A 23,575-nucleotide genomic window follows, 5' to 3' on the forward strand; every position below is an offset into this window, starting at 1 on the left:
TCACACCGAAACGATATAATTTTCATATCAATTAAAATTTCTCATAACACATTGGATCACAGACAAAGGTGTACGTCTATAAGCTGTTCAAGCTTCAAACATAATTTTGACTAGTTGTAAGTTCAACATGAAAATAAAATTCTAAGTTTCAATACATTTAGACAAGAAAATCAAAATTATTTTCTACGCTTTATAACTTTTGCTTGAAATTGGTAAACGAAAATAAAGATGGATACAGATAAAACTAATAAAACACAATACCTTGAAACACACCACCTTCTAATGCACGTGCATGCAGCTTCGTTGATCGCGAAGAACTTAATGAGTCACACAATTAACAGATTGCGACCACTTCTACAAAGCGACGTTGCCACGTGCGCGTTGCCCGTTTGCTCTATTTCACTCTTCCATTGTTATTTAAGATCTGATTCTGGAAGCTTCCAATGTTTCTACAAAATAAAAGCATAAATTACATGAATAAGCAATATCTGAAAACATACAGCAGTTAAGACAAATTGTGATAACTATTATATTTACTATAACTATATTATTTTTTATTTACGACTTTAGGTTTTGACGTAAAATGGCCACCGCCACGTCCTCCAAATAAGTCACCTAACACGTCACAAACGATATCGATAGATTCGACCTTGATTGCCTAGAGGATTCACCTTTCTCAATGCAGCCCAGTTTCGCTCGCTATATGAACGCAAAACAATGTTGAACTAATAATATACTAATGAATAAGATGTTGTGCAGCTGCCGAGTAAAATGGCGTAAGGCAATGGCGGAACACACTCTGTAACCAAACATCTAAGACTGCTGTTTTGAATGTAATGTTATTCTGAACCAAGTTTGATTCTCATTATTTTTTACTTCAGACACCAAAATTTGATTCACACTTCAACTTAGTTTTTTTGGATTGATTGCTTTTCCACAAGTAATTCATTGTTTGATTTTTTTATTTCATTCCCAGAATATAATGCTATTTTCAGGAATTCTGAAAATATAACGTAGAACTTTTTAAACAGTGTCTAATAGAAAATACATTTAACTATCTGCTGAACTAATTCAAGACTATATTCTGCCATTTTACCTCAAGTATCCTTTCTTTGCTAAATCATGTTTTCTCAGTCTCAGATATTTGGCCCATTTGGGCTCTGTCAAGTAGATTTTCATCGCAGATAACTGGTAAGCATTCCATGGTCTACAACCTAAAAGTAGAAGTAGATTACTTTATGTAGTTCAGTTAATTAAAAATACATTTCAAGCTACTGGTTCCTGTGCAAGAGTTGTTACTACTGAGTAGCCTACTACAGTAACTTCATTGTTTCTGGTTCACTGTCAATCGACCCATGGCAATCTTTAGTGCCTTTTTTGATAAATTAAAGCCAGGTGGTTAAACATATCTAAAGCCAAAAACACCGTTTGCACACAACATGAACAGGAAGGCGGTAGACAAAACAGAAAGACACCACGCACAATTTTTAAAATTTCTAGGCGCTAACTTGCTGCCATATTTGATTTAGAGTCGCTAGTGCGCCACGATCTGAATTTCACAAGACACGCTGATCTGTGTAGTCTGTTTGTCCCTTGTATAATTTACAGCTAGATGGCACCACCAGTTGGGCAGATACCGCAAGAAGATGCTTGATAATGATAGAAAATGGCTTGAGAAAATTGTTTTAAGTTTAAGAAATACCATAGGAAAATCGAAAGTCAATAGCTGGAGAATTTGCTACATAGCTGGATCACAGTGTTGGGTGATGATAACAGACTTGAATAGCCTGGATGGGAGGATGAAAAATGGCACTAAATAGTAAATACTTGCCAAACAAATCCGGGAATTCGAGATTCGGGGCGTTAAATTTACAAGTCTTACCTTATAGCTTTTTCTAACGTAACGATAACTTGCAAGGTAACGGAAAGATTCTAGATCGAAATTTTGAATTAGTTTTTCGAATTTTTTTTCCGATTGCTGTTTAAGGAGAACTTTTAAAATTTCTTTTTATCTCGATTACGTTGTCGGCTATGTTAGCAAACATTTAAAATCTAGATGAAATGAAAATTCCGCCTTCGTCCCAAAGGAGGCAACGTTGTATGTGATAAAACTTTGTTTTGTTTTGTTTACTATACAGCAGCAGCCTATACTTATTCAAGATTTTGATTTTTTTTTTTTTTTTTTGCAGTCTTTTTTAAGTTTCTGTGGGTTCGTTGCCGTATTGTTTCTCGTTGTGGTCTTAACTTTCACAAAAATGTACAAAAAATGTATATTTTACCTTTTATCATTTCTTGTTGTAATGTCTAATGGGCTTGGCCGTTTCATCTCGAAGTCCCAAAATCAAATGCATGTAATTCAACGATTGGACGAAAAATACGCAAATGACGATATGGTTCGGTATAGAAAACCTGGATTAACTTTTAAGGTGATAATTAGCAAGCTGTGACAACTTCAATTACAAAAGGGCATCTATTATCACCTGCATTTTAATTAAATTTTTACCTTGTCTAAATCATGAATGATATATGTATTTATGTTTTCATCAGTTGAAGAAATTTGATTGGTCAACTTGCTCAGGACCTGATGCTTTAGCCAAGATTAATGAATTTGACGTTTCAGAACCATTGTCAATACCTGGGAATGTCACTATCACAGTTGATTCCATTTTAAGTGGAGACATTACAACCCCACTGAAAGTTTGTCTGGACAATCCTTTTGTTATTGTACTGGGTATGATTAACTTTGGTTGTTTGAAGGTTATTGTACGAGTTCAAAAGAAAGTCGGGTTCCTGTGGATTGAAGTTCCCTGTGTGGACAATATTGGATCATGTGACTATGAAGATTTATGTGCAGAAATACCTTTTCCACCTGGTGTCCCATGTCCTGAGCCATTTCTATCATTGGGCTTGCCATGCAACTGCCCAGTATTACAGGTATACCTAAAATATTTCTTTTTTTGTTAAGATTTAAATAATGTTCCATATCTTACTGTAGGGGGATTACTTTGTTAGAAACCAACTGGTATTCATTCCAGATGAGCATATTCCACAGTTCTTAGCTCGTGGCCAGTATAGTGTCCAAGTTCAGGCTTCTATAAATAGCCAAGAAGTGATATGTTTTCAGTCAAAATTTAGCTTAGTTTAAATATGTGCCTTTGAGTGGTGCCAAATGTTCATACCTTACGTTCAATACTGTGCTAACATTTTATGGTTTTATAAATACAACACTTAGTGTAATACTCTTGAAAACACGTTATTATTGTTTCGGTTGTAAGAACATGAAGAAGTAGTGTAGACATAAGGAAAACGTAAGAAACACCCAAGGAAACGAATATTTGATCACCTTTTCAATAAGGGGTTACAATAAAGTGAGCCTCATTGCTACAAGCAAACCAACAAAAATTTAATCAAATCAGTCAATGCGGTATTCATAATCGAAAAGTGGACACAAGACATCACGGTTGCCAGATGACTATTAATTTGTTTGATTGAATTGAGTTCTTAAGGATTAATCAATTAAACATTAACAGTTTTATATATAGAAAAAATTTAAAAAATTTAACAATATAAAAAATAAAGGGCTACACATACAAGCACTTTGCACACAAACATACATGCTTTGTTATGATAGCGGCAGCGCCTAAAATTCGTCGGCCATGCGTTGGTTACGAGCGGTTTAAATTATGTGGCTTCTCTTATGATGTCACAACGAAATGGGATACCTGCTCACCATTGTTTCCGTCGAGCAGCTTATTTACAGTCCGCTCGCAAGCTGGAGCTTAGTCGTTTCTCACGGAAAACGCCTCATTTCCGATTTGTCCCTAGTCGCAGTCGTGGTTCAACTATTCGTGGTAGAATAAAAACCGGAAATGCAGCAGTCTAGCACCTTGTTCAATTCCGTTTTAAAGGTAAAAATAATCCTCTTAAATCATTAGTACGTAGAGAGAAAGGAAAAGGGAAAGTTTCTTATTGATTTCTAAGTTGTTTGCGGCAGTATAAACAAGTATTAGTTCAGTTTTTATGACTGACAAAGAACGGCCATGACGGCTTACAATTTTTTTTAGAAAAATGTAAATTGTTAGTTTGGGGACTAGTAATCGTGAAAACTAATTACATTTTTAACGTTACTATAGGGAATTTTCTTTATCCACTTGGTTTTCACGTCCTGGGGGCTGCAGTCAGATTGGGCACCAACATCTTACTTTTTTTACAATCTTCTCTTCATGATGGTTCTCCTGTGGGGAGTGCATCAACAAGAATCTGAACAACCAATTGTTATGGTAAGGCTGTTTAAATCTAAAATTATAATGGATTTTTCGGCCGTTCGTCTTGCCTATTTCTGTTTTAATGAGCAAGAACGTTTTCTAGGCTTTCTACTTTGACATCGTTTGTTTCGTTTTGGATATTGTCAATGTCGGTGTTTTTTTCCCTTCAAGATCAGGTATTTCTCCTACAAAGCAAATGTGTCATTATCCTTAACATGCTTTTAAAATTTCACTGTCTTAAGGATCAACTTCAAGACGCTTTAGTGCTGGAATGGCTATCGTGAATATGCTGTTGCGTCCTGTAACCGCTTTTTTCCTGTACAAGATTCTGGGTGAAAGGAATGCTCTCTATGGTGGATCTGTATATCGAGAAAGCCATCTGGCAGATATATTCAGTCAACCGAACATTCGCCAAGGACGGTATCAAGATATGGGTCAGGTTGCAGCCCCATCACAAGAGATTCGTCCAGCTGCTCCATCTTCAGACAACTTAAACACCGTGCCGAAAGTCTGATTGCTTCCAGAATGAAAATATTCTTTAAAACAAGGGTTAACAGTATTCTTCCGTCATCTTCTCACGTAACACTTTTTCAGGATACCCGTAATTTAGTTCATCTGTGCGTGTCATTTCACAGTCTCTAGTCATAACTGTAGCAGTTGCCCATCCCAGTATTACCACTCATTTGAGTATCCCGGGCCACATCGCGTTTTCTCTTCCTTCAAGACTATAGATCATCTTATCATGCATCTAGAATATCAAATTACGATTATCAAATAACCTGACACTGTACGCTGTTTCTGTATGGAAGATCAAGTACAGGTTTTTTTCATCAGGTAATTTCTACAAGTAGTTTTAATTTCACCACAAATTAACATGTTAACAAACCGAAACGATTAGCGTAGTCAGATTCATGACAGCGGCCCATTCTTTAAGCAAGGGGCACGTGTCAAATTCTTTATTTCAACAGATTCAAATAGTCGCAATGCATTAGTTCAATTTCATTCATACAGCACGTAAATGAGAGATGCGTGCTTAGATGAAAGACAAAAAGCTCGAGAAAATCCAGTCAGACAAATAATTGCTTCTTTCGCATCGTTTTTGATCGCCTCAATTCGCATTTAATTGTTAAATAAAGACACACGGGAAGCCTGAGAACCCTTGGAAAAACGTTTAGATTCGTTTAACGATGATAACGTTGGGGCCATGAACCAATTCTCCATCATCCAAGACATTGTCATTATTACTGTCCACTTCTGCTTCCGTGCTAACGGTTATCATTTCTGAACAAGAATATTCTAGAGTAAGTATGGCTATTGCGATTGGTGTACTTAACACACCAACTTACCTCCAACTTCCTGTTCCTCGGTAATTGCCAATTGTTCATCTATCCCATCTTCCGATCGAAGCTAGAGAAAATCTATCATAAATTAATGGAAATTTTTCGGTATAAATTATGAGCTACCTCGTCTTGCGAGCTTGTGACCACCAAGCTGCATCCTATTGGTTCACCTTCTGTGTCAATTTCAACTTCCACCAGTTGGCCTTTGCGGGACCCAGACACATCGTCATTGAAAAGGTGATCGCCTTCCAAATGGCGAATGGCTTCCACGATCGTTTCAAGGTTCTGCCGAGAAGTGGCCGCAAGGTAAGATCTGCAGGATTTCATGAAATGCATTCAAAAATTCCATAAACTGAGGCAATAACTGAGACTCACTTGCTGTCAGAACTGAATGGCGCATCGATATCTACAAATGTTACTTCCTCTCCAGCGTGCTGTAGCACGATTGGTGAAGAGGAACCGTCACCGTGGGCCAAATGTGACAAGTGAGCCAAATGGGGCTGTAACTGGAAAGAAAGTACTGGTAACGAAGAAAGAGGTAAACTGCTAGCGGGGGAAGCTGGCCCACCGGCCATGGAAAGGCTTAACGCCGGAGAGGGAACCCGAGAAGCAAGCTCAACTTCCACCTTTGGCTCTGCCATCATAGCAGCTGCCAACAAGCTTCCTGCCCGGCTGAGGGAAAGAGAAATATTTAAATAAAACCGTGACTAATATTTCGCAAACAAGGAGAACATGCAACATACCTGTTTGGGCGATCATCTAGCACCAGATGGGCAGGCAATGAGGTCATCATATTACTCTGTGAATTCATAAACTGGACTTGATTGTGATCATTGCTCGAATTAGGGCTGGCAGTGCTTTCCCTTCTGTTTAGCCTAGGAGACATTGCTACCGTTGTAACCACGCTTCTTCGGGAGTTTTGATTAGGTCTTCTGTTGTTATTCCATCTCTGGTTAGATGTACCAGAGGCGTCGCGGGCAGCATTTATTAAATCGGATTCGTCATCATGCGCTTCCGACTGGAAAATGAGAATAAAATTAAGTCTTAGTTGGAACACTACGATGGCAATTGAATTACTTTGAAAAGTTTTGGAGGGGGATTAGGTTTCCGTCCTAATATATGCGCAGTGATTTCTTCAGAGTTATCTACTTCAGGCACATCTATCTGCAACTGAAGCTGAGCCTCAAGTGCATGAATTTGTTCTTCGAGTTTTAAACGTAACTTCCGTTCGGCTTCCAAGAGAGCTTTAGCTTCATTCACCTCTTTCCTTAATCTAATGATACAATAATATAAGCAAGAACTATTAGTACACTGATCACATCCCAAAAACTACTACATGTATTGTTTCTTAAGGTAACGTTATACCTATCAACAGCACGACTATAAGCTTCCCCAGAAAGCATCCCTTTCCTTTTCTCTTTTTCAAGTGGGGCTTGATCTGAGGTTTTCTTTTTTGTTGGAACACCAGAAAGGAGGACATCATCACCACCAACTGTAACTTCAGACATGTGTTCTGGAGAAAGTGGAATCTCAGTGGACTCTGAGAGGTCTTTGCTTTTTAATGGACCTATTAAAATGAAAATGGAGATTTTTTGGGATTATGAAAGTTGTAAACAAAGCTTACCTAAGAGCCGTTTGAGATGACAGTTTTGAGCAACCAGTCTTGTTTTCTCTTGTTCCAGTTGGTAAATATATTCAGTTGTTTGCTGTAATATTGCGGCCTGGAGTTGAAACAAAATTTATCAGTGATAAGCAACATTGGCTTTATCATAACTAAATCCTCTTACCTTGCTTAGTTTCTCCCCTTCACTTTGAGGAAGCAATGTTCTGAGTGATTGGAAGCCTGAATTAATGCTCTGCATTCTCCGCCTCTCATTGGAGTTGGCAATTTCTCTGCGCACTCGCTTTTCATCCACCCAACCTCCCTCCATTGATTCTTGTGGAGAACTATCCCCAAGACTGCATCAATCATAAAAGAAATCATTTTACAGCAGCACTTCAATTATTCACATTGCTCATTTTTTTCCTCCTCAGGTGAGGCACCATGCCTGATAACTAACAACCAAGTATGAGATCAACATGGTTGTCTACTACAAGAAACACTTTAAACTCCAAAACCAAATTGAATATCATTTTCGAGGGAAACCGGAATTTCACAATTAAGTCAATATCAGCTGTTTGTGAGATAATACCCAGCGTCAAGGGGCGGGGGGATTGAAAAAAAGAAAAGCAGGAAACATCAGCTGTTCTAAAAACGTATCGGTCGAAGAAGCTCACCTGCACAAGCCTTCAATTCCTTCTTCGTCATGTCGTAGCACATCGTCATGCCGGCGTTTATCTCCGGCTTTAGTGAACATTATTGACATTGTCTTTCACTTTAGTAACCACCATAGAAAAGAAATTGTTCGTTAAAAAAAAAAACTTCGGCGTACTTAGCGTGTTTTGCTTCTCTAGTAAACAACGCCGTCGCTTAATGGCGGCGAGCGGGAAACATCGATGGTGTCGATTCTCCAGGTTTCTTTTATGAGAATTAAACCTTGACATTTGTCATAATTTTACTGATATTTGAATTCTAGGTAAGAAAAAGATTCACCTTTTAATTCTGCACCGTTAAAAGAGGGTTTACAAAACTAAATTTGCCCAAATAATCTGCTAACTATGAAATAGGTGTGTCTCGAGAGTCGAGCACAGAATGGCATGCTTTCTGTCCAATAGGATTACAGGAAGCAATGAAATGGCGTCGTTTGAAATGGTGGACACATATCAGTATTTATTTTTTTTTTCTAGATGTCTTATTTCTTTTTGAATCTTCTTCAAACCCACTAAAAATTAATGTTCTTATAACATTAGAATTAGTGCGTTGATCATCTAAAAACAAATGAATCTAGGTTCGTAAATAAGTTTATGGCAAGTTGCACACGACTTTCAGTTCTGTGTCCTAGAATAGTTCCCTAACATTTAATGAAAATGTCAAGGGTGAGTAACACGCAGTCCAAGTATGCGTGAAAAGCACGATGTCCAAAAAGCTGTTTTGCGTTAAAACTTACTCACGCCAAACAATTCCGAGCAAAAATTTTGTTTAAAAATTATACGTCGATAAAAGGTATTTTAAAAATTTTTGATGTGGCGTGACATGTTTACTTCCCACGTGAGGCTACTTTCTAAATTGCAATCGCAGGATTGACGAAATTGCATCGATCGTGCACGTTACAGTCTAGCATCAGCTTTTCTAAGTATTTTCCTGCCCTTCATTTTTGTTGCAAAACCTATGTGCTTTATTTTTTATAGGCTTAAGCCTCGCTTTTTTTCCTCATAAGTTCTCCTTTTTCTCATTGTAGTGGCTTGGAAAAACACGAAGGTGGCAGCCTTTACAGACTTCACGCCCCCCGTTTCTAATTTACGAGGAAAATATTCAAAAGGAATTTCATCTGAAGTTTTCGTTACCCGTACATCATTTCTTGTGGGTAAGTGAAATGCATCCTAGCTTAACACTTTTGTGGGTGGCAAGCAAATAATACCAGTACCGATCACGCCTTTATTTTTTAAAGAGACGTTATGGCCTTAGGCCAATTTAACTCCCTAATTTCTACAGACATGTCGTCGACCTTTCCATTTGAAAAACAATAGTTGCAAGATGAGAATACCTTTCGATATTTCTTAACAGATCCTTTTCAAATGATATGAATGGCTCAAACGTAGCGTTTCAACTTGATCAATAACTTTCACGGTAACGACCATCAGCCTCCCTATTTGTGTGGGTGGTGGAAGATAGTTTACGACAGTTATAACGGGGTGGTATAACCGCGTGACGCTCGAACGATTCAATTATGCAATGATGCACTGCATCCCCCCGGATTGCAACACACCGTTTCTCTGACATTTAATAATGCCTTTCAAACTCGTGCATTCAAAAGAGGCATGTTATCAAGATCAAACCTCTTGTAATGCTTAATTGGATCTCTTGCAAAATGGGGCATTTTTTATTATTACTTTAAAAAGAACGGTGATCTCAATGTAGACGGCCTTCTTTTCACGTAAGCCAAAAAAAACTAGGATGTAACAAATTAATAATACGTATACACCGTCAGCATGATTTTTTGGGATTCCAATCGTTCAATTTCAGCGTTTATCGTGTTAGCAGGCTGCGGACGGGATAGGCGGATAGAAACGTATTATTACGTAGCAAAACTAATTTCGACCACGTTTCCGATAACGATCGTTCTCAATTTTGTTTTTCTTTTGTGCGGCCTTTTCTCGTCATTTTAAGAAGAAAAAAAAAACCTTACACACGGAACGTACCGTCACGTTTTCGTCCATTATTCAGTGGATGTGGGACATAACTGTTTCGCATTTTCAATGTGTCCTTGCCGTCATTTCGTGTTTTTTAAAGCTATATGATAATCTAAATTCTTTCAGTTTGTGGACTGAACGTACACCGCTGCTATCTTACGACCTTGAGACACACACAAAAAAAAAAAGACAAATGAAAATGCTTTATGAAATAGCCGACACGCATCAGAAAGGCTTCCGTTATTCATCGCCGTATAGCGGTGCGATACAAAATTCAAATACCATATACTTATATGTGTGTGTAGGTAGTCGTTATTCTCCACACCATCAGCAAGAAAAAAAACGTCTACCCTCATATTTGGTCAATGAAGAACATATGGTCAACACGGACGGTACTTTTCCAAGCATTTACCGTTCGTTTTTTTTTTCAAAAGCCTTTGCAATTTAACTCTTTTAACAAACACTTAAACTGACCTAGAGCTTTCTTCTTCATTAAACAAACACAATCGCGTAGACTGTAATCGCTACCGTTTTACACATGCGAATAAATTCGTTGTCCTATTAATAATGAATGGCGAGGTGTGGCTTGACGTGTTTTTAAAAAATAGTTAGTAGCTGTAACACTTGATATCTGACAAGATGTAAAACATGCCCGTCCAGAAACGATTTGGTAGATAACGTCACGTTGAACGAAACGACGTGTAACTTGCAACACTTCACAATTCCACATTCTTATTGACTTGTCAAAGTGAAAGTAGATGCTCGCATATATTTTAAGTACAAGTTTACTGAACTGGAAAGAGAACACGAAATTAGAATAAAAAGAAACAGCCATTAATGTCCGCTTATATTATCTTTGTGTATATAATTACAATGTGGGCAGTTCCATTGAAAATCGGTTCAGTTGGCTCATAGCAAAACATTCGTGCGTAAAAATTACCTTTTTTTTTGATGCCGTCATCTTCTAAGTAGAAATCTACAATACATTCTATTATCTTATTGCCAAAAAAATACAAATGCGATTCAGGTTTGGGGCTTTCCATTTGCTGACCGCAATATTTTTTGGCTATACCTAAAATAATAATCTGAGAAAGTACTTATTGTATATAAACTTCTCCCCCGTTCTATAACCTACATATATACACATTTAGTGCTGTATATAATCACAATTGCAACTAACAATGTATTTTTCCAAGACAATTGCCTGATCCGATTACGAGTTGCAAATCTTGTCCCGCCGATTTACTTCAATGATTTTTAGACGTCCTCCTACTATGCCATCTATACAAACAAACTAATGAGGCTATTGTTTGCGAATCATTTGGAAAAAAAAATCTCTTGCGTGAGAATCGGTGTGTAATCAAGCAAAACACGTTATATAAATTGTAGACAGATACAAAGATAACTTATCAAGAGGATATAGTTGAACAGAACTCACGGGGGGGGGAACCACCGACAGTAAAAAACTTGACCACACCAAAACACATTTTTAGAATCTACCACCTAAAGTGCCAGTCGGTTGATAACAAATCGATAGATAATGAAAAGCCATTTGTTTTTTTTTAGCTCAAACGATATAACTCTATAAGAAGAAATCAAAGCGTAATGAAAAACAGACGAGTGCGTGTTGGTACACATTCTGAAGAAGAACGTAGTTACCTGTTAACCCGGATAAGAATTTGTTGTACTGATGAATTGCGGTCATGTTGAAAGAAACGTCGGGATTAAACTACCAAATAAAGTCCAAGGAGCTTTCGGCTACTGAACGATTATGAACGATTTTGTCCGCGAGCATCTTCTTCCATCAGATTGCGGACACGTCACATGCGCTAATGCACCTCAAAGTGCACGGCGATTAACTTTCTCTGCCAACTAAAACGCGCTGAAATTTCTTATTGGCCCACACGCGAAAAGTCTTCCCTGTTTGTTCTTCGTTTATTATTGGCACCTTATAAAGAAAAAAATTGATTTTCTTAACAGATTTCGTTGTTGTTTAAAATGCACTTTCGATGAGAACTTTCTTCTTTCTCGAGAATAGGGAAAGGAGAGATCTTCCAAAAAATGACCCAGGGTGGTGAAAATCTCATTTTTTTTTTGTTGATATACGGAAGGAAAAAAAAAATCTTTTGCCAAATTACACCGGTCACGCGTAGTTTCATTTTTTAGTGTATATTTTTTGTTTCGTTTCTTTTCCCTCTGATGGGAAAATGTTTGTCAGTTCAGCAATCATTGGCCGTATCTGTAAAAGAAACTCGCATCCCTTTCTGATCTGCTGATATACGCACCACACTTTTATCGTCCTTTTCTTTTATTATTTTTTTTTAGATACAAAAATCTACGCACCGCTAAGATAAGAATTGCACTTAGGAATGTAAGGCCTTGGGGTTCACCTGTTGTTGACATAACGTGCGGACTTTATCAAAAGCTTAGCTGATGCAACATCAATTAACGGAGGATCCATTAACATATTTGTTCGTGTCACTCTTTTTATCAAAAACGTTTCTAATCTTCAAGTTGTGTTTGACGTCGCTGTTCCTCGCAAACGCGTCAAAATATACAAGGAAAAAAAGAGTGCAGGATCCGCTTGTGATGTATTACGTCATTCCAACATTCGTGACGGTGGGCGATATAACCTATTATTTATTTTTAGACGCTCTCTCTCCCGATGATCCACTACCTTTGGCGGTACGGCTGGTCCCAGAAACATGATGGATATAAAAGGACCAATGTACATCTCATGCACAAATATAAAAAAAGAAAAGAGGACGGCGCAATCAGCCTCCCGAATGAACATCAAAAATGAGTCTATAGAAGATTAACCAGGTCACGTTCATTATAAATCAAAGAAAAAGATGCTGCTGCGGTAAATCTACGTGATGGACTACATATTTCTCCCCTTCTCGCCGTGTACGTGTGTGTCGACGCTATATCCTTCAGCAATAGATAAGAAATGCATCGAGCGTAACCAACGATATAGCCCTTTTTCTTGCTCTACTTTTTTTTTTCCCCTCTTGGAGGTGCTCAGCATCAGAATGTTCTCGGGAAAAGAAAAAAAAACGTTCGTGTCATGCTTGAGCAGGTGGCTCTCCATCAAAATAAAGCATCGACCGAACGACCAAGACAGAATTGAAGAAATCCGTTCTAAATGATGCCCGACTCGGCTGCTGTGACTGAACGTTGTTCTATCGGTTTAAGCGTTCGTTTTTCTGAGGGGGGGAAAAACAGTTATGGCCAAGAGCGATGGAAGAGAAAAAAAAAAGAGGGTCATTTAATCACTGAAAAAAAAAAAGAGAGAGATAAAAATGAAGCAGAGTAAGATGAAAATCAGCATCCAAACGGAATCTTGATATCTGAGAAACTTTCGCTAAACGCTGATGGAGGAGAAATCTCTTCAAGTATGAAATAAACGTCAAAACTTTCTGTGACATATATTCCAACTTATCTAAATATACACATAAAACTCACTCATTTATTGACCCATCGTTTATCGTTCAGTTTCACTTATCGATTATGAGAAACCTCTTTAGTTTATTGGGGTTGCGAATGTTTTCAATAGTTTATTTCACTCTAAAATTCTATTTAGAATGAAATTCGGGGCCAGGGAAAGAGGTTCAACAACTTCAGAGACCACGGACAATCTGGACGGCCTTTCCCATTGTCCCCCGTCGATTGTTGATCAACAGGTATGCACCAAACTATCAGGGGAGAATGGCAAGTGTGAATCGTGAAACAAACTTGAAATGATTGGAGAGAGTATTACATCGTTCAGTCGTTTAAGATTTCGAGTCACGAACAGAATGGCTGCGAATTCAATACATCGCTCTTTTATTATTGTACCGATGATGAACAAAACGTACAACGGATTGTCTAGAAACTAGGAAGCAATAGAAAACAATCAGCCAAGCGTTAAACCTCTTGCTGGATTGCCAATCAAGCGGCTGTCAAAACATGTGTAACGATGTCGATAACCCTCGTTATAAGTAAACGCTTCCCGATGTATTGAATGAAAGAATAGAAGCCTCAAAAATTTAACAGTTTGCGCTTTACTATTGTTCAGTTTCACTTAACGGACCTATATAGTGTCTCTCAGCTTATAATCCCGTATGATACGTTTAAAATGGCCCCATCTAACCGCACGTTCACTTGAAAAAAAAATATTTTCGATTCTATATTTCCGTACGGTACATTATTGGCCATGTTTCCCCTCTCTCTTTCTTTTTGCAGAACTTTATACGTGTCCGTTAGTTTTTCTGCGAGCAATTTTTAAACACGTCTAAACGTACCATCATTCAGCTGTAAGAAAATATGAACATAACTGAACCATCCGCAGCCAAACTAAGAACACGTTTGAATGCTATTATCGTGCATAACGGTAATGGGTCAAGGACTTCATCTCAACTAATTGAATTAGATTGTTCATTAACCGACAACGTGGTCATTAAGTTATCAATTGGCTATTGTTTTTGTATAAATTCGGAACAAGAAAACAAAATCTCAAAAGAATTAATGGCCTTCCGGGGTTCCTTTTTAACATTCAAAATGGCCACAGTCTGGCACCACAAGATGACCATCAGCTCTATTTACATCCTCTGTCTACATTCTCTTCATCCTAACTGTTTTTTTTTTCCTATACACTGGGCCTTGTTGTCTTGAAATTGTCCTTCACTATATACAAGAGAGTTATCTACCGGTACCCCGTTAGGTATGGTTATAGTATGGAAGCTATTCCTCTTAGGGCACTTCTTCAGGCTCAACACACACCTGTTGTTTCGAACTGGCAGAGCAGAATGAGAGAGTTTTCGTGTAAGAAAAAGCCCAACGGCCGGCCGGCTCCAATGGTTATTGTTTGATGCTACGTATTTCTTTTCCCACCTGGTGTCTACTTTATCTCCTCCCTTTTTCAAACCTTCTTCTCCTCCTCATTTTTTCTGCCAATACTATATAAGAGAACCGAGTTCCAGTCAGTGTCCCAGTCACTCGTTCACCAACCGCCGAACGCCATTGTTGTGTATACTTCAAAAAAAAAAAAAGAAGAAAAAAGACAAACATTTCAAAACTGGAAGCAGCTTTCTATTTTGCCTCAGTCACGTCGCTGTTAAAAGGACAACCATTATTTTTGTTCGTTATTGTGACTTGATTATTGACGTAGATCACGCCCAATCGTGACACACGCAACGAGATAAGATTACACAGTGCGTCTAGATTATTAAACAAAAACGATTGAGAAAGTGATACGAACTCCAGACAAGTCCGCATCGTCATTCAACTCACATCATTTCATTATAAAAACGTTAAACAGAACACATTTCGTGATGACTAAATTCAAGTGCACCGAGTACACGAGTTCGGCTGGTCATCAAAATCTCAAGTTCCAGCCGTCGTCGCTCACAAGTGGAACAGAATTAAAGAAACGACACCAGAGGGAGGAGGATTCGTCCAGCAGCAGTGGTCATTCAGATTTCTATTATTTCGCCAACCGAGGCTGCGCTAATGCGAAATCGTCTGACGAGGTGAGCACGCTAGACAGCGGGCTATCATCCGACACGGAAGGGTTCACTCCGCCGCCGCTGCCGCGCCGTGTCAACAAGAAGGCGGTGGCTGAATTGCTGGACGATTCGCAGTCGGACGTCAGCGCCGACTCTTTAGCGCTCAACGACGACGCCCAAACCGATTTGACGTCGTTGGCCAGCAGCATCGAAGTCAGCCCGGCCACGGCCCGTAAAACGGCCAAAGCTCTGCCCAGTAATCTCTTGTCGGAGATCCGCACCAAGGCGGTGAAACTGCATCATTATCAACAGCCGCAGTCGGTCAAGGAACTGGGCAAAGTCTTGGATACGCAACTGAAATTGCAGCGCAGCAAAAGCTCGTCCGTTCCGCCGTCACGATCACGCAGCCTCGTTTTGCCTATTCCGCAACCGTCGGCGGCAGCACCGTCGTCCTTCGATCCGGCCGATGCTTACTACCAGCGATTCCACATGTGCGAATACGTCGACATCGCCACCGCCAAAAACAACAACAACAACAACAACAGCCAACAACCCGAATCGCCCGTCGATGACCTCAGCTTCGCCGGTCTCAAAGACATCATGAACGTAGAGAAGAGCGGCCAAACTATCCGCAGCCACAAGAGCGGCACCGTCCGCGGCGTGCGGAACCGAGTCCGCGCCGGTATCACTACCTTCCTCCAGGGCAAGACCTTCAAAGTAAGTGCGCGTGTGTCACGAACTTCTTCTTTTGGACGTTTTTTTTTTTTTTTTTTACAAATGGATATATAATTAGGGCTGCACTTATTTTTTGTTTTGTTGCTTAGCAACCGTCACAGCTGTTAGCTTCTTTCAATGTGAGCGCTTGCATAACATAACGGAACGTTCAGATGCTGTGGCCAGTCTTTTTTTTTTTTTTGCTAAACAAAAAATGTGATTGTTTCAAAAGACGCCCAGTCGACCGCTTTACCTTAACAATCAGAGCAAACTGTAACGAGTACATACCGACACGCTCTAGTATATTTTTATTTATTTTATACTTTTAAGATATCTTTTACACTTAAATACTCGTGAGGGAGGGTAAAGTCCTATCGAATGTTTACTAGCATTTCAACGCGTTCTTATCAAATCGGCTAGTGTTGATAAGATTAGACGTTTATATCGTCTGCGGGTATGTAATAGTACGTCTGGTTATTAATGATGACTACGAAAAGTAATAACAAAAAAATGCGGAAGTTATTTATCTATTTTCCCGATTCATTTTTAGAGAGGGAGGGGGGGTTTATTGTAATACGAAAAAGCACAGACCACCCAAAATAATCTCTCACGAAAATTCTTTTTGCGCGAGTCAACCTCTTTTTTTTTTCCTCATGTCAAAAAAAAAATTCGCTCACGGAATTAAAAGAAAAAAACTCGTATTTCTTATATTCTTCCTAATAACAATGTCCAATTATCGTGCACACACACACAAAAAAAGAAAAGAATTCTTTCTAATTATCAGTGGTTTTGTGCGTGAGTATATAGAAGAGGGCAAAAACGTTATACATTTCAAAAGGTAGATATTAACTGCCTCCAGGTGTGAATCGATCTTCTCGGTTACTAACCTGAAACGAAAGAACTTTGTCTTATATCGTTCTCGTTTTTTTTTAAACCGATCCTTCGGGCAAATGACTCTTTCCCTCTAGCTAAATCGTTCCTTCGGACATCATCGTCGCAACAGATGCAGCTTTTCAAAAAAAAAAATACGATCACAATCAAAGTTCATCGGCTTCTTTGCTCGTTTCAAGCTTTAAAAAAACAAAAAAACAACCATACAAATAAAAGCAGGCTTTTTTAATAGGGTTTAGGGAACTGTTCATTTCCATGGTTACCCGGCTCAAAACAGACAGGCAGTGAAATTTATTTACGAAGGGCTGCAGACGTATAAAGCCTCGTGACCAAGATGACGCATGTCCGATTGTATAAAAATCACCATTAAGATTGCACTTTGTCGAGATAAAACTTGGAACTCTGACGGGATTATACGTCGCAGATAAGCTTTATATACACAGTAGCAAATCAATACAGAAATTAAAATACGTAGCATTCCAACCCAATCGTGGGGGCCAAAACGAAGAATCAAGTGCCCGTTAGAACAACGTCAATGTAACGGACTCTGATTTTTTGGACTACCTGTTGACAGATAGCCGTTTATACCGCAACACTGTTACTCTTCTTTTTGTCTTCCAAAAAAAAAATAAAGGAAGAGACACATGTCCCGCTACGAGGCAGGTCTAAATACAGTTCGGGAAACACTGCAATCTGGTTCAGCAACGGGATGCGAAGATAATTGCCGATTTGTTTAGACAGTGTGATACAGCTCAAAAGGACGGGAACATTTATGCGTGTGATAACACGAACGAATTAACACCAGTGCGTCTAAGTCAATTGGGATACGTTCCTGAATGGGGTAATTGCACGCTTTAATTATGGATGGCGTACAACACGTTAGAACTTGGCAAAATTCGGCACATGGGACGTACTGTGCGAATAAACAGCGAACCCCGCCGTGCAACAAACGGATGTAGAAATAAAAGTTTGGCAAACAGTTGAACGACGGAAGTAAATACTATTTAGCAGGAAAGTCCAGGGACGCGTGTGCCATTTGCTATAAACAGGGATGTACTCGCACCCCGAGTCCCCTTCCGTGTTCCGCGTACATTGGACGCTTATTTATTCACTTCTAAAGTCCCCCACCAACCAGTTTTACTTATGTATAAGGAAGCTCTAAATAAAAGTGTCGCTGAGCACAATTCTCTAGGGAAATAAAAGTTTCCGGTTCCACCGGACGATCGCCTACCGATACTGCGTGGCTATATAATAAAAAAAAAAAAAGAATTTTGGGATTTTTTTTTTCTTCTTCGGTCCGTTGTGAACTACAATTTGGAATGACTTTGTCTTCACAAACAAGGAAGTATAACGAGTACAAGGTAATATAGTTGTTATTACGTATCGATACGTTTCCATCGTTATATCAACAGACAATAAACGTACGTGATTACTGAACTAACGATGGTCGTATATTAAGAGGCTTATCAACGTCTAATAGCGACACGAATAAAAACTCTAATTGCATTGATTTTCGTGATACGTGAATGATCTTTTCCTCTTTGCAGAGTTACGCGGAACGGGAACACGGCAAAGTCGTTGTGTACACGACGTCCATGGGCGTGGTGAGACAGACATTCCAGCGCTGCCTGCAGGTACAGCGCATTCTGGGCACCTTGCTCATCAACTACGAAGAGCGTGACGTCTCCATGAACCGTCAAGTGCAACAGGAGCTCAAGGAGCGAATGAACCGCAATCGCGTCGTCATCCCGCAAGTGTTCGTCGAGGGACAGCTCCTGGGCGTGAGTGACATTCACATTCAGCCTCTTCTCTATAGTTTCATTTTCAATGTGTTCTGCGATGGCAAAATGCGTGTCACGACGACGTTCGTGTTGCTCCTTTTTCTTTCGTATCCGAGAAGAATTTTGCACCAAATGTAATACAATCGGGACAATAGTTGTAGGTCAAATGGAGAACTGGGCCCCTTCTTCAGTTAGATCATATTCTTTCTCGAAGAAAGTAGATCAAGAAGCTTCAATACAATGCCTGTGATAGCATGTGCAGCAGCCCGTAGGCAGAGCTCCTTTTTATATTCGGGAAATAAAAAGCTTATACTGAAATTGTTGACCCATTCTCGGCCGAGCATCTACGATTACGGACTTTAACCTAATTTCCATTTTAAAATGAAATGGCTGCAAGGCAACTAAGTAATTGTATTTAAGTTTAGGGGTGGTAGATTCGTGCCAGCTCAGACAACAGATGGCAACTCTATACGAAGGCGAGTTTTTCAAATGCTATTTTTTAGCCAGAACAATTTAGAACAATTCAATCGTGATTTGTTTCCACCACCACCTGTTTCACTTCGTGCGCTCCAATAGCCTCCTGCGTACAAGACAACAAAAAAATCAATACGAAAAGAAAAACAAAGCGTGTATATGAAGAGGGGGCCCTAGTCATTTTAAAATTCAATTTGATCACTCACGTCAAAAGTCACTTCGTGTAGATACACACACGTTGTCGTGAAGTTTGTCTATACTTCATACCCCGCTGCTTGCGTGCATGTAATAAAATCGAATTTTATTATTTTTTTTTTTTGATACACTCTTTCAATATTGAACGACAATGTAATCAAAGAACTGTCTACCTTTTTTTATTCCGTAAGACGTGAATTGATTTTCTGATGTTTTCAGGATGCTGACGCTATTGAGAAATTGAATGAAACGGGAGACTTGAGGCAAATTCTACGTCGCTACAAGGTATTTAGGATGAAGTCAATGATTTTTAATTTGAAAAATTTTTGCTAAAAATGAAAACGTTGAACTGAAGCGCGTCGGACCGGAGACGATCTGCGATTCATGCGGCGGCTATCGGTACTTGCCCTGTTCCGTCTGTTCCGGTTCGAAGAAATCCATCCACCGCAACCACTTCACCGCCGAGTTCGTGGCTCTCAAATGCATTACCTGCAATGAGGCGGGCCTTATCCGTTGCGTCGCTTGCTCGTCCACATCATCACCCGCTTGATTGAAATCAACTTTGCGCGTCACCCCATCATAAAAAGAAAAAAAAAGCAACGGAAACCTACAGACAACAACAAAACCGGAAATCTCTTTAACGCACTTCACTTCTTCCTTTAAACCATTTAGCGATTAACTTTTGTATTTGTTTTTTTTTTTGATCCTTTTAAATAATTTCCTCATCACAGCACATTAACCTAACGTCTTTTTGTTTTAAAGAAATTTAAATTTTTGGGATTTTTACTTGCAATTGAATATCAACCGTGTATACAATCTTACATCAATATTGAAAGACTAAAAATGACCTATAAATTGTTCTTTGGCCCTATACAACATCGAAACAACGTACAAGAAAAGCAAACAAAGAGAGACATGTAGTACATTTTCGATACAACTCCCATCTTCCAAATCATTCGTGTGTGTGTGTATACGTGATCTGTGATATGTCGAATGAATGTTGAAACACTTTATTTCTTTCTCCAATATATATTAAAACGCGAAGGAGGAGAACGAGAATGAACATACAACACTAAAACTTTTTTTTTTCTTTTTATAATACACTGTCAAATGGCAAAAAAAGAAGGAAAATATACTGTATACTAAACAAGCCTGAAATGATTTCCCTTATATCCGTATTTAGAATTTCACCTACACATAACTATTTAATTCGGCGAACTAGAAATTGCTCGTCTCGAACATTCAAAGGCATCCAATTATATTCCATTTTTCGATGTACACGTCACGCGCAGCAGCTAGAAAGCATAGACCACAACATCACCATTGTCATGATCAAGAAAGTGCCGGTACAGAAAAGTAGTCCTGATTCGATGTAATCTCTAAATAGACCCGCAAGGACGTATACGACCCTGGAACATATTCCGAGTGAAGACGTAGTTCTTTGCTGCAGTTCTTATATCGATCGCGTACATAAAAAAATCATTAACCTTATTTTTGGCAGCAGGTTTTTGAGACGACCTCGCCATCAGAACAGCTCAAGAGGATCACATTGTGGTGGGAGGTTTATGTATTATCCATTCAACTGAGTAGAGTTGGATGTACGCAATGTATGACATCAACTGGTTTCGATTTTCTTTCTCGAAATTTTTGGCTGCTATGCTCGATTAAAGGTCACAGTTTCCCTAATAGCTCTATTGTTTATGCGGCAGGCGTATGTACCATGTACGAGCAACGGACGTGATTCAACATGTTAAGTAGGGCCGATGCAATGGAGAACAATTTAAATGAAAATACGCTACAATTATGTTCGTATTTTTGCAACGTAACTGAGTGTGGAAAGATCAAAAGTGGAAGGAGAACATTGTTCTAATTGCCATAGACTACAAAAAAAAACAGTCTTGATAGATGATGAGAACTATATTTCTAACTTAACGTCCATTTGCGCAATAAATTAACAGCTGAGCCATTTCACCTTTCAAAAATGTTAAGCTCTTTACAGAGGGCAAACGATACACTGTCTTTCTATTTTTATTTTTTAAACCCAAAGAATTTATTGTGAATCGTATCTGGACGATGCAGATAAGAAAAAAAAACGATGCCAATTCGTTTAACACAATTATTGAAAGTTATGGAAGTTATGTACGTAACCATGGCAATAACTGAACAACGCTTTCAAACAGATCTCAAAACTTTTTGGATTACCTCGTCCATAACTGCGTCATCATTCGAATATTAGACAAACATTTTCCATCACTACGACGAGTACTATGCGTCATTAAGACGAGAACCGTTTTTTTGATTCGTTCTACTATAGAAGCTGCAGGGATATTGGTAGATATGATCCATTAAACACAGAGGACTAAACATCAACATGCGGGGGAGTGAATCGATTACTAAGTAATCTTTAGAAAAGAAAAAAAAACATTCGTGAAAGAGGATCTAGGATTATACCAGTCTTTGTATATGCGCTCGTATGGAGCAACGGTACACGAAAATAAAGAAACTTGTTTGTTAATAAGCTCGTCCCCGTTTAATATTCTACGTGGAGGGCGGAGTGACCAGCAGTGGAAAACCAAGTGCGATCGATTGTTACACACCGTCACATCCAGTGCACTCGACCTTACGCCACAAACGAAAGAGCACAAGTCTCAAATGCTCGCATTAAATCCCAACGTATTACAAAGTGATTCCTTCCAGCGCATCACCGACGTATGGGGGAATCACTTTTGATGGTACGAGAAGAATTACGTTGCGGTATTTCGAAGGACGGTCGTTTTTCGTGTAGTCTTTCCATTAAATGACAATACTTGTACTCACATTTTTCCTATTATATTGGCCTGACGGAATTGATTGTCATCTAGGCGGTGCCCAACGGTTGGTTGCATTTTCCCATTACAATAGCGATCGAAGAGCTACTGCGTCATCGACGTTATATACAGCGTCGGCTAGCTGGATCCCGACGTCAACAATATCTATGAAAAAAAAAAGGCGACGTAAGCTTCGTTGGAATATAGCACAGGATGAAACAGCCGGACGAGATAAATCGAGCGATATCAGAATAATGACGTTTTATACCAAGGTCTGTTGTATATGTATACAGTTCCGGGTTAAAGGGATCAGATGACAGACCAGTAATGTAATACACCACTTCTTTTTTTTTTAAGAATTTTCAAAAGTTGGGGTAATTAACAATTTTTATTTATATTAAAATGTAAAATATTTTTTTTTGTGTTAACACTGGACTATTCTAAAAAAAAGGGGGGCTTGTTGCCGGACACGTGACAATACTAGTGATGTACATATGATACGTAGAGTATAAAAAAAAAAAATTCGGGAAACCGCTGGTGTTAATAAAACAACCAGTAAAAGGAAACCATATGGTTCCTTTATTTTTTATGGCAAACAGCCTGTCATAAAATGTAATTCTTTTATTTCTTCATTTCTTTGCGGTGTAGGCTATATGACACATAGCCAACACGTAGGATCGATATCGAAAAGACTTCCAGGGACTGGTTGCCAGAGGGAAAGAGTCTAAGAAATAATTGCCCAATTGTTTGCATTTCATTGTGGTAGAGAAATATCTGCATTTAAAATCCTTACGATAAATGATTTAGTGTCACGCAGATAGCACATCTGTGTTGACGGTGCCCCTTAAAAAACGATCCCTGATTTCCATATACGCTTTTAGAAAGTGCTCCAAGTGGTTTATTCTTTTTTTTTTTTTTTTATCCTCCATCTTTTTTTTTCCCCCTTTAATTCCTCTATATCCCCATCGGGCTTTTAAACGCTCTCTTCGGTCGTCAATCCTTATTTGTGAATGCTATACCACAGAAATCCTAGCATCGATCCCCAAGAACTTTGGATGGACATTTTTTTTTTCAGTCCTTCCTACACATTATAATAGCCTTTGTGTGTGTACGTCTAGTGTATAGTGCATTTGCCCAGAGAGATTTAACTGTGTGTAGGACGATATAGAGCCTTTTAAAATCTATAGAGGCCTTGCCTCTTAAGAGGCCATATCGACCATCGCCGAAATAGCCTACTGGAAAGTGCACCAGCACATTGTGCTGATTCGAGAAAGTGACGATTATCACAGTTTCCCTCGAGTAGTATGTTCGATTGGTGAATACGCTTAGTTG

The 23,575-nt window shown here is 38.9% G+C and overlaps 3 protein-coding genes and 1 long non-coding RNA gene across 4 annotated transcripts; 3 read left to right on the forward strand and 1 right to left on the reverse strand.

The window, feature by feature from the left end:
- The first annotated feature begins 2,158 nt into the window (after positions 1-2,158).
- LOC130687654 (uncharacterized) lies at positions 2,159-5,080 on the forward strand. Its single transcript, XM_057510830.2, has 6 exons — positions 2,159-2,426; positions 2,548-2,697; positions 2,758-2,934; positions 4,134-4,280; positions 4,369-4,441; positions 4,508-5,080. The coding sequence occupies exons 1-6, from the start codon at positions 2,256-2,258 to the stop codon at positions 4,777-4,779; spliced, it is 990 nt and encodes a 329-aa protein (XP_057366813.1). The 5' UTR covers positions 2,159-2,255; the 3' UTR covers positions 4,780-5,080.
- An 88-nt stretch (positions 5,081-5,168) lies between these two features.
- Positions 5,169-8,094, reverse strand: LOC130687638 (helix-loop-helix protein 11-like). Its single transcript, XM_057510811.2, has 10 exons — positions 7,883-8,094; positions 7,393-7,564; positions 7,230-7,326; positions 6,971-7,172; positions 6,683-6,878; positions 6,349-6,623; positions 5,981-6,277; positions 5,729-5,918; positions 5,612-5,672; positions 5,169-5,546 (listed from the first exon to the last, which is right to left on the reverse strand). The coding sequence occupies exons 1-10, from the start codon at positions 7,969-7,971 to the stop codon at positions 5,437-5,439; spliced, it is 1,689 nt and encodes a 562-aa protein (XP_057366794.1). The 5' UTR covers positions 7,972-8,094; the 3' UTR covers positions 5,169-5,436.
- An 856-nt stretch (positions 8,095-8,950) lies between these two features.
- LOC132087946 (uncharacterized) lies at positions 8,951-13,260 on the forward strand. Its single transcript, XR_009420935.1, has 3 exons — positions 8,951-9,069; positions 12,221-12,486; positions 12,546-13,260. It is a non-coding gene; the product is annotated as an uncharacterized LOC132087946 (long non-coding RNA).
- Positions 13,261-14,898: 1,638 nt separating this feature from the next.
- Positions 14,899-20,587, forward strand: LOC130687644 (glutaredoxin domain-containing cysteine-rich protein CG12206-like). The gene is made up of 4 exons (XM_057510818.2): positions 14,899-16,098; positions 18,534-18,767; positions 19,656-19,721; positions 19,792-20,587. The coding sequence occupies exons 1-4, from the start codon at positions 15,208-15,210 to the stop codon at positions 19,984-19,986; spliced, it is 1,386 nt and encodes a 461-aa protein (XP_057366801.1). The 5' UTR covers positions 14,899-15,207; the 3' UTR covers positions 19,987-20,587.
- Positions 20,588-23,575: the final 2,988 nt, after the last annotated feature.

This window comes from Daphnia carinata, chromosome 4 (genome assembly GCF_022539665.2).
Source record: "Daphnia carinata strain CSIRO-1 chromosome 4, CSIRO_AGI_Dcar_HiC_V3, whole genome shotgun sequence".
In the NCBI taxonomy this organism is placed as follows: domain Eukaryota; kingdom Metazoa; phylum Arthropoda; class Branchiopoda; order Diplostraca; family Daphniidae; genus Daphnia; species Daphnia carinata.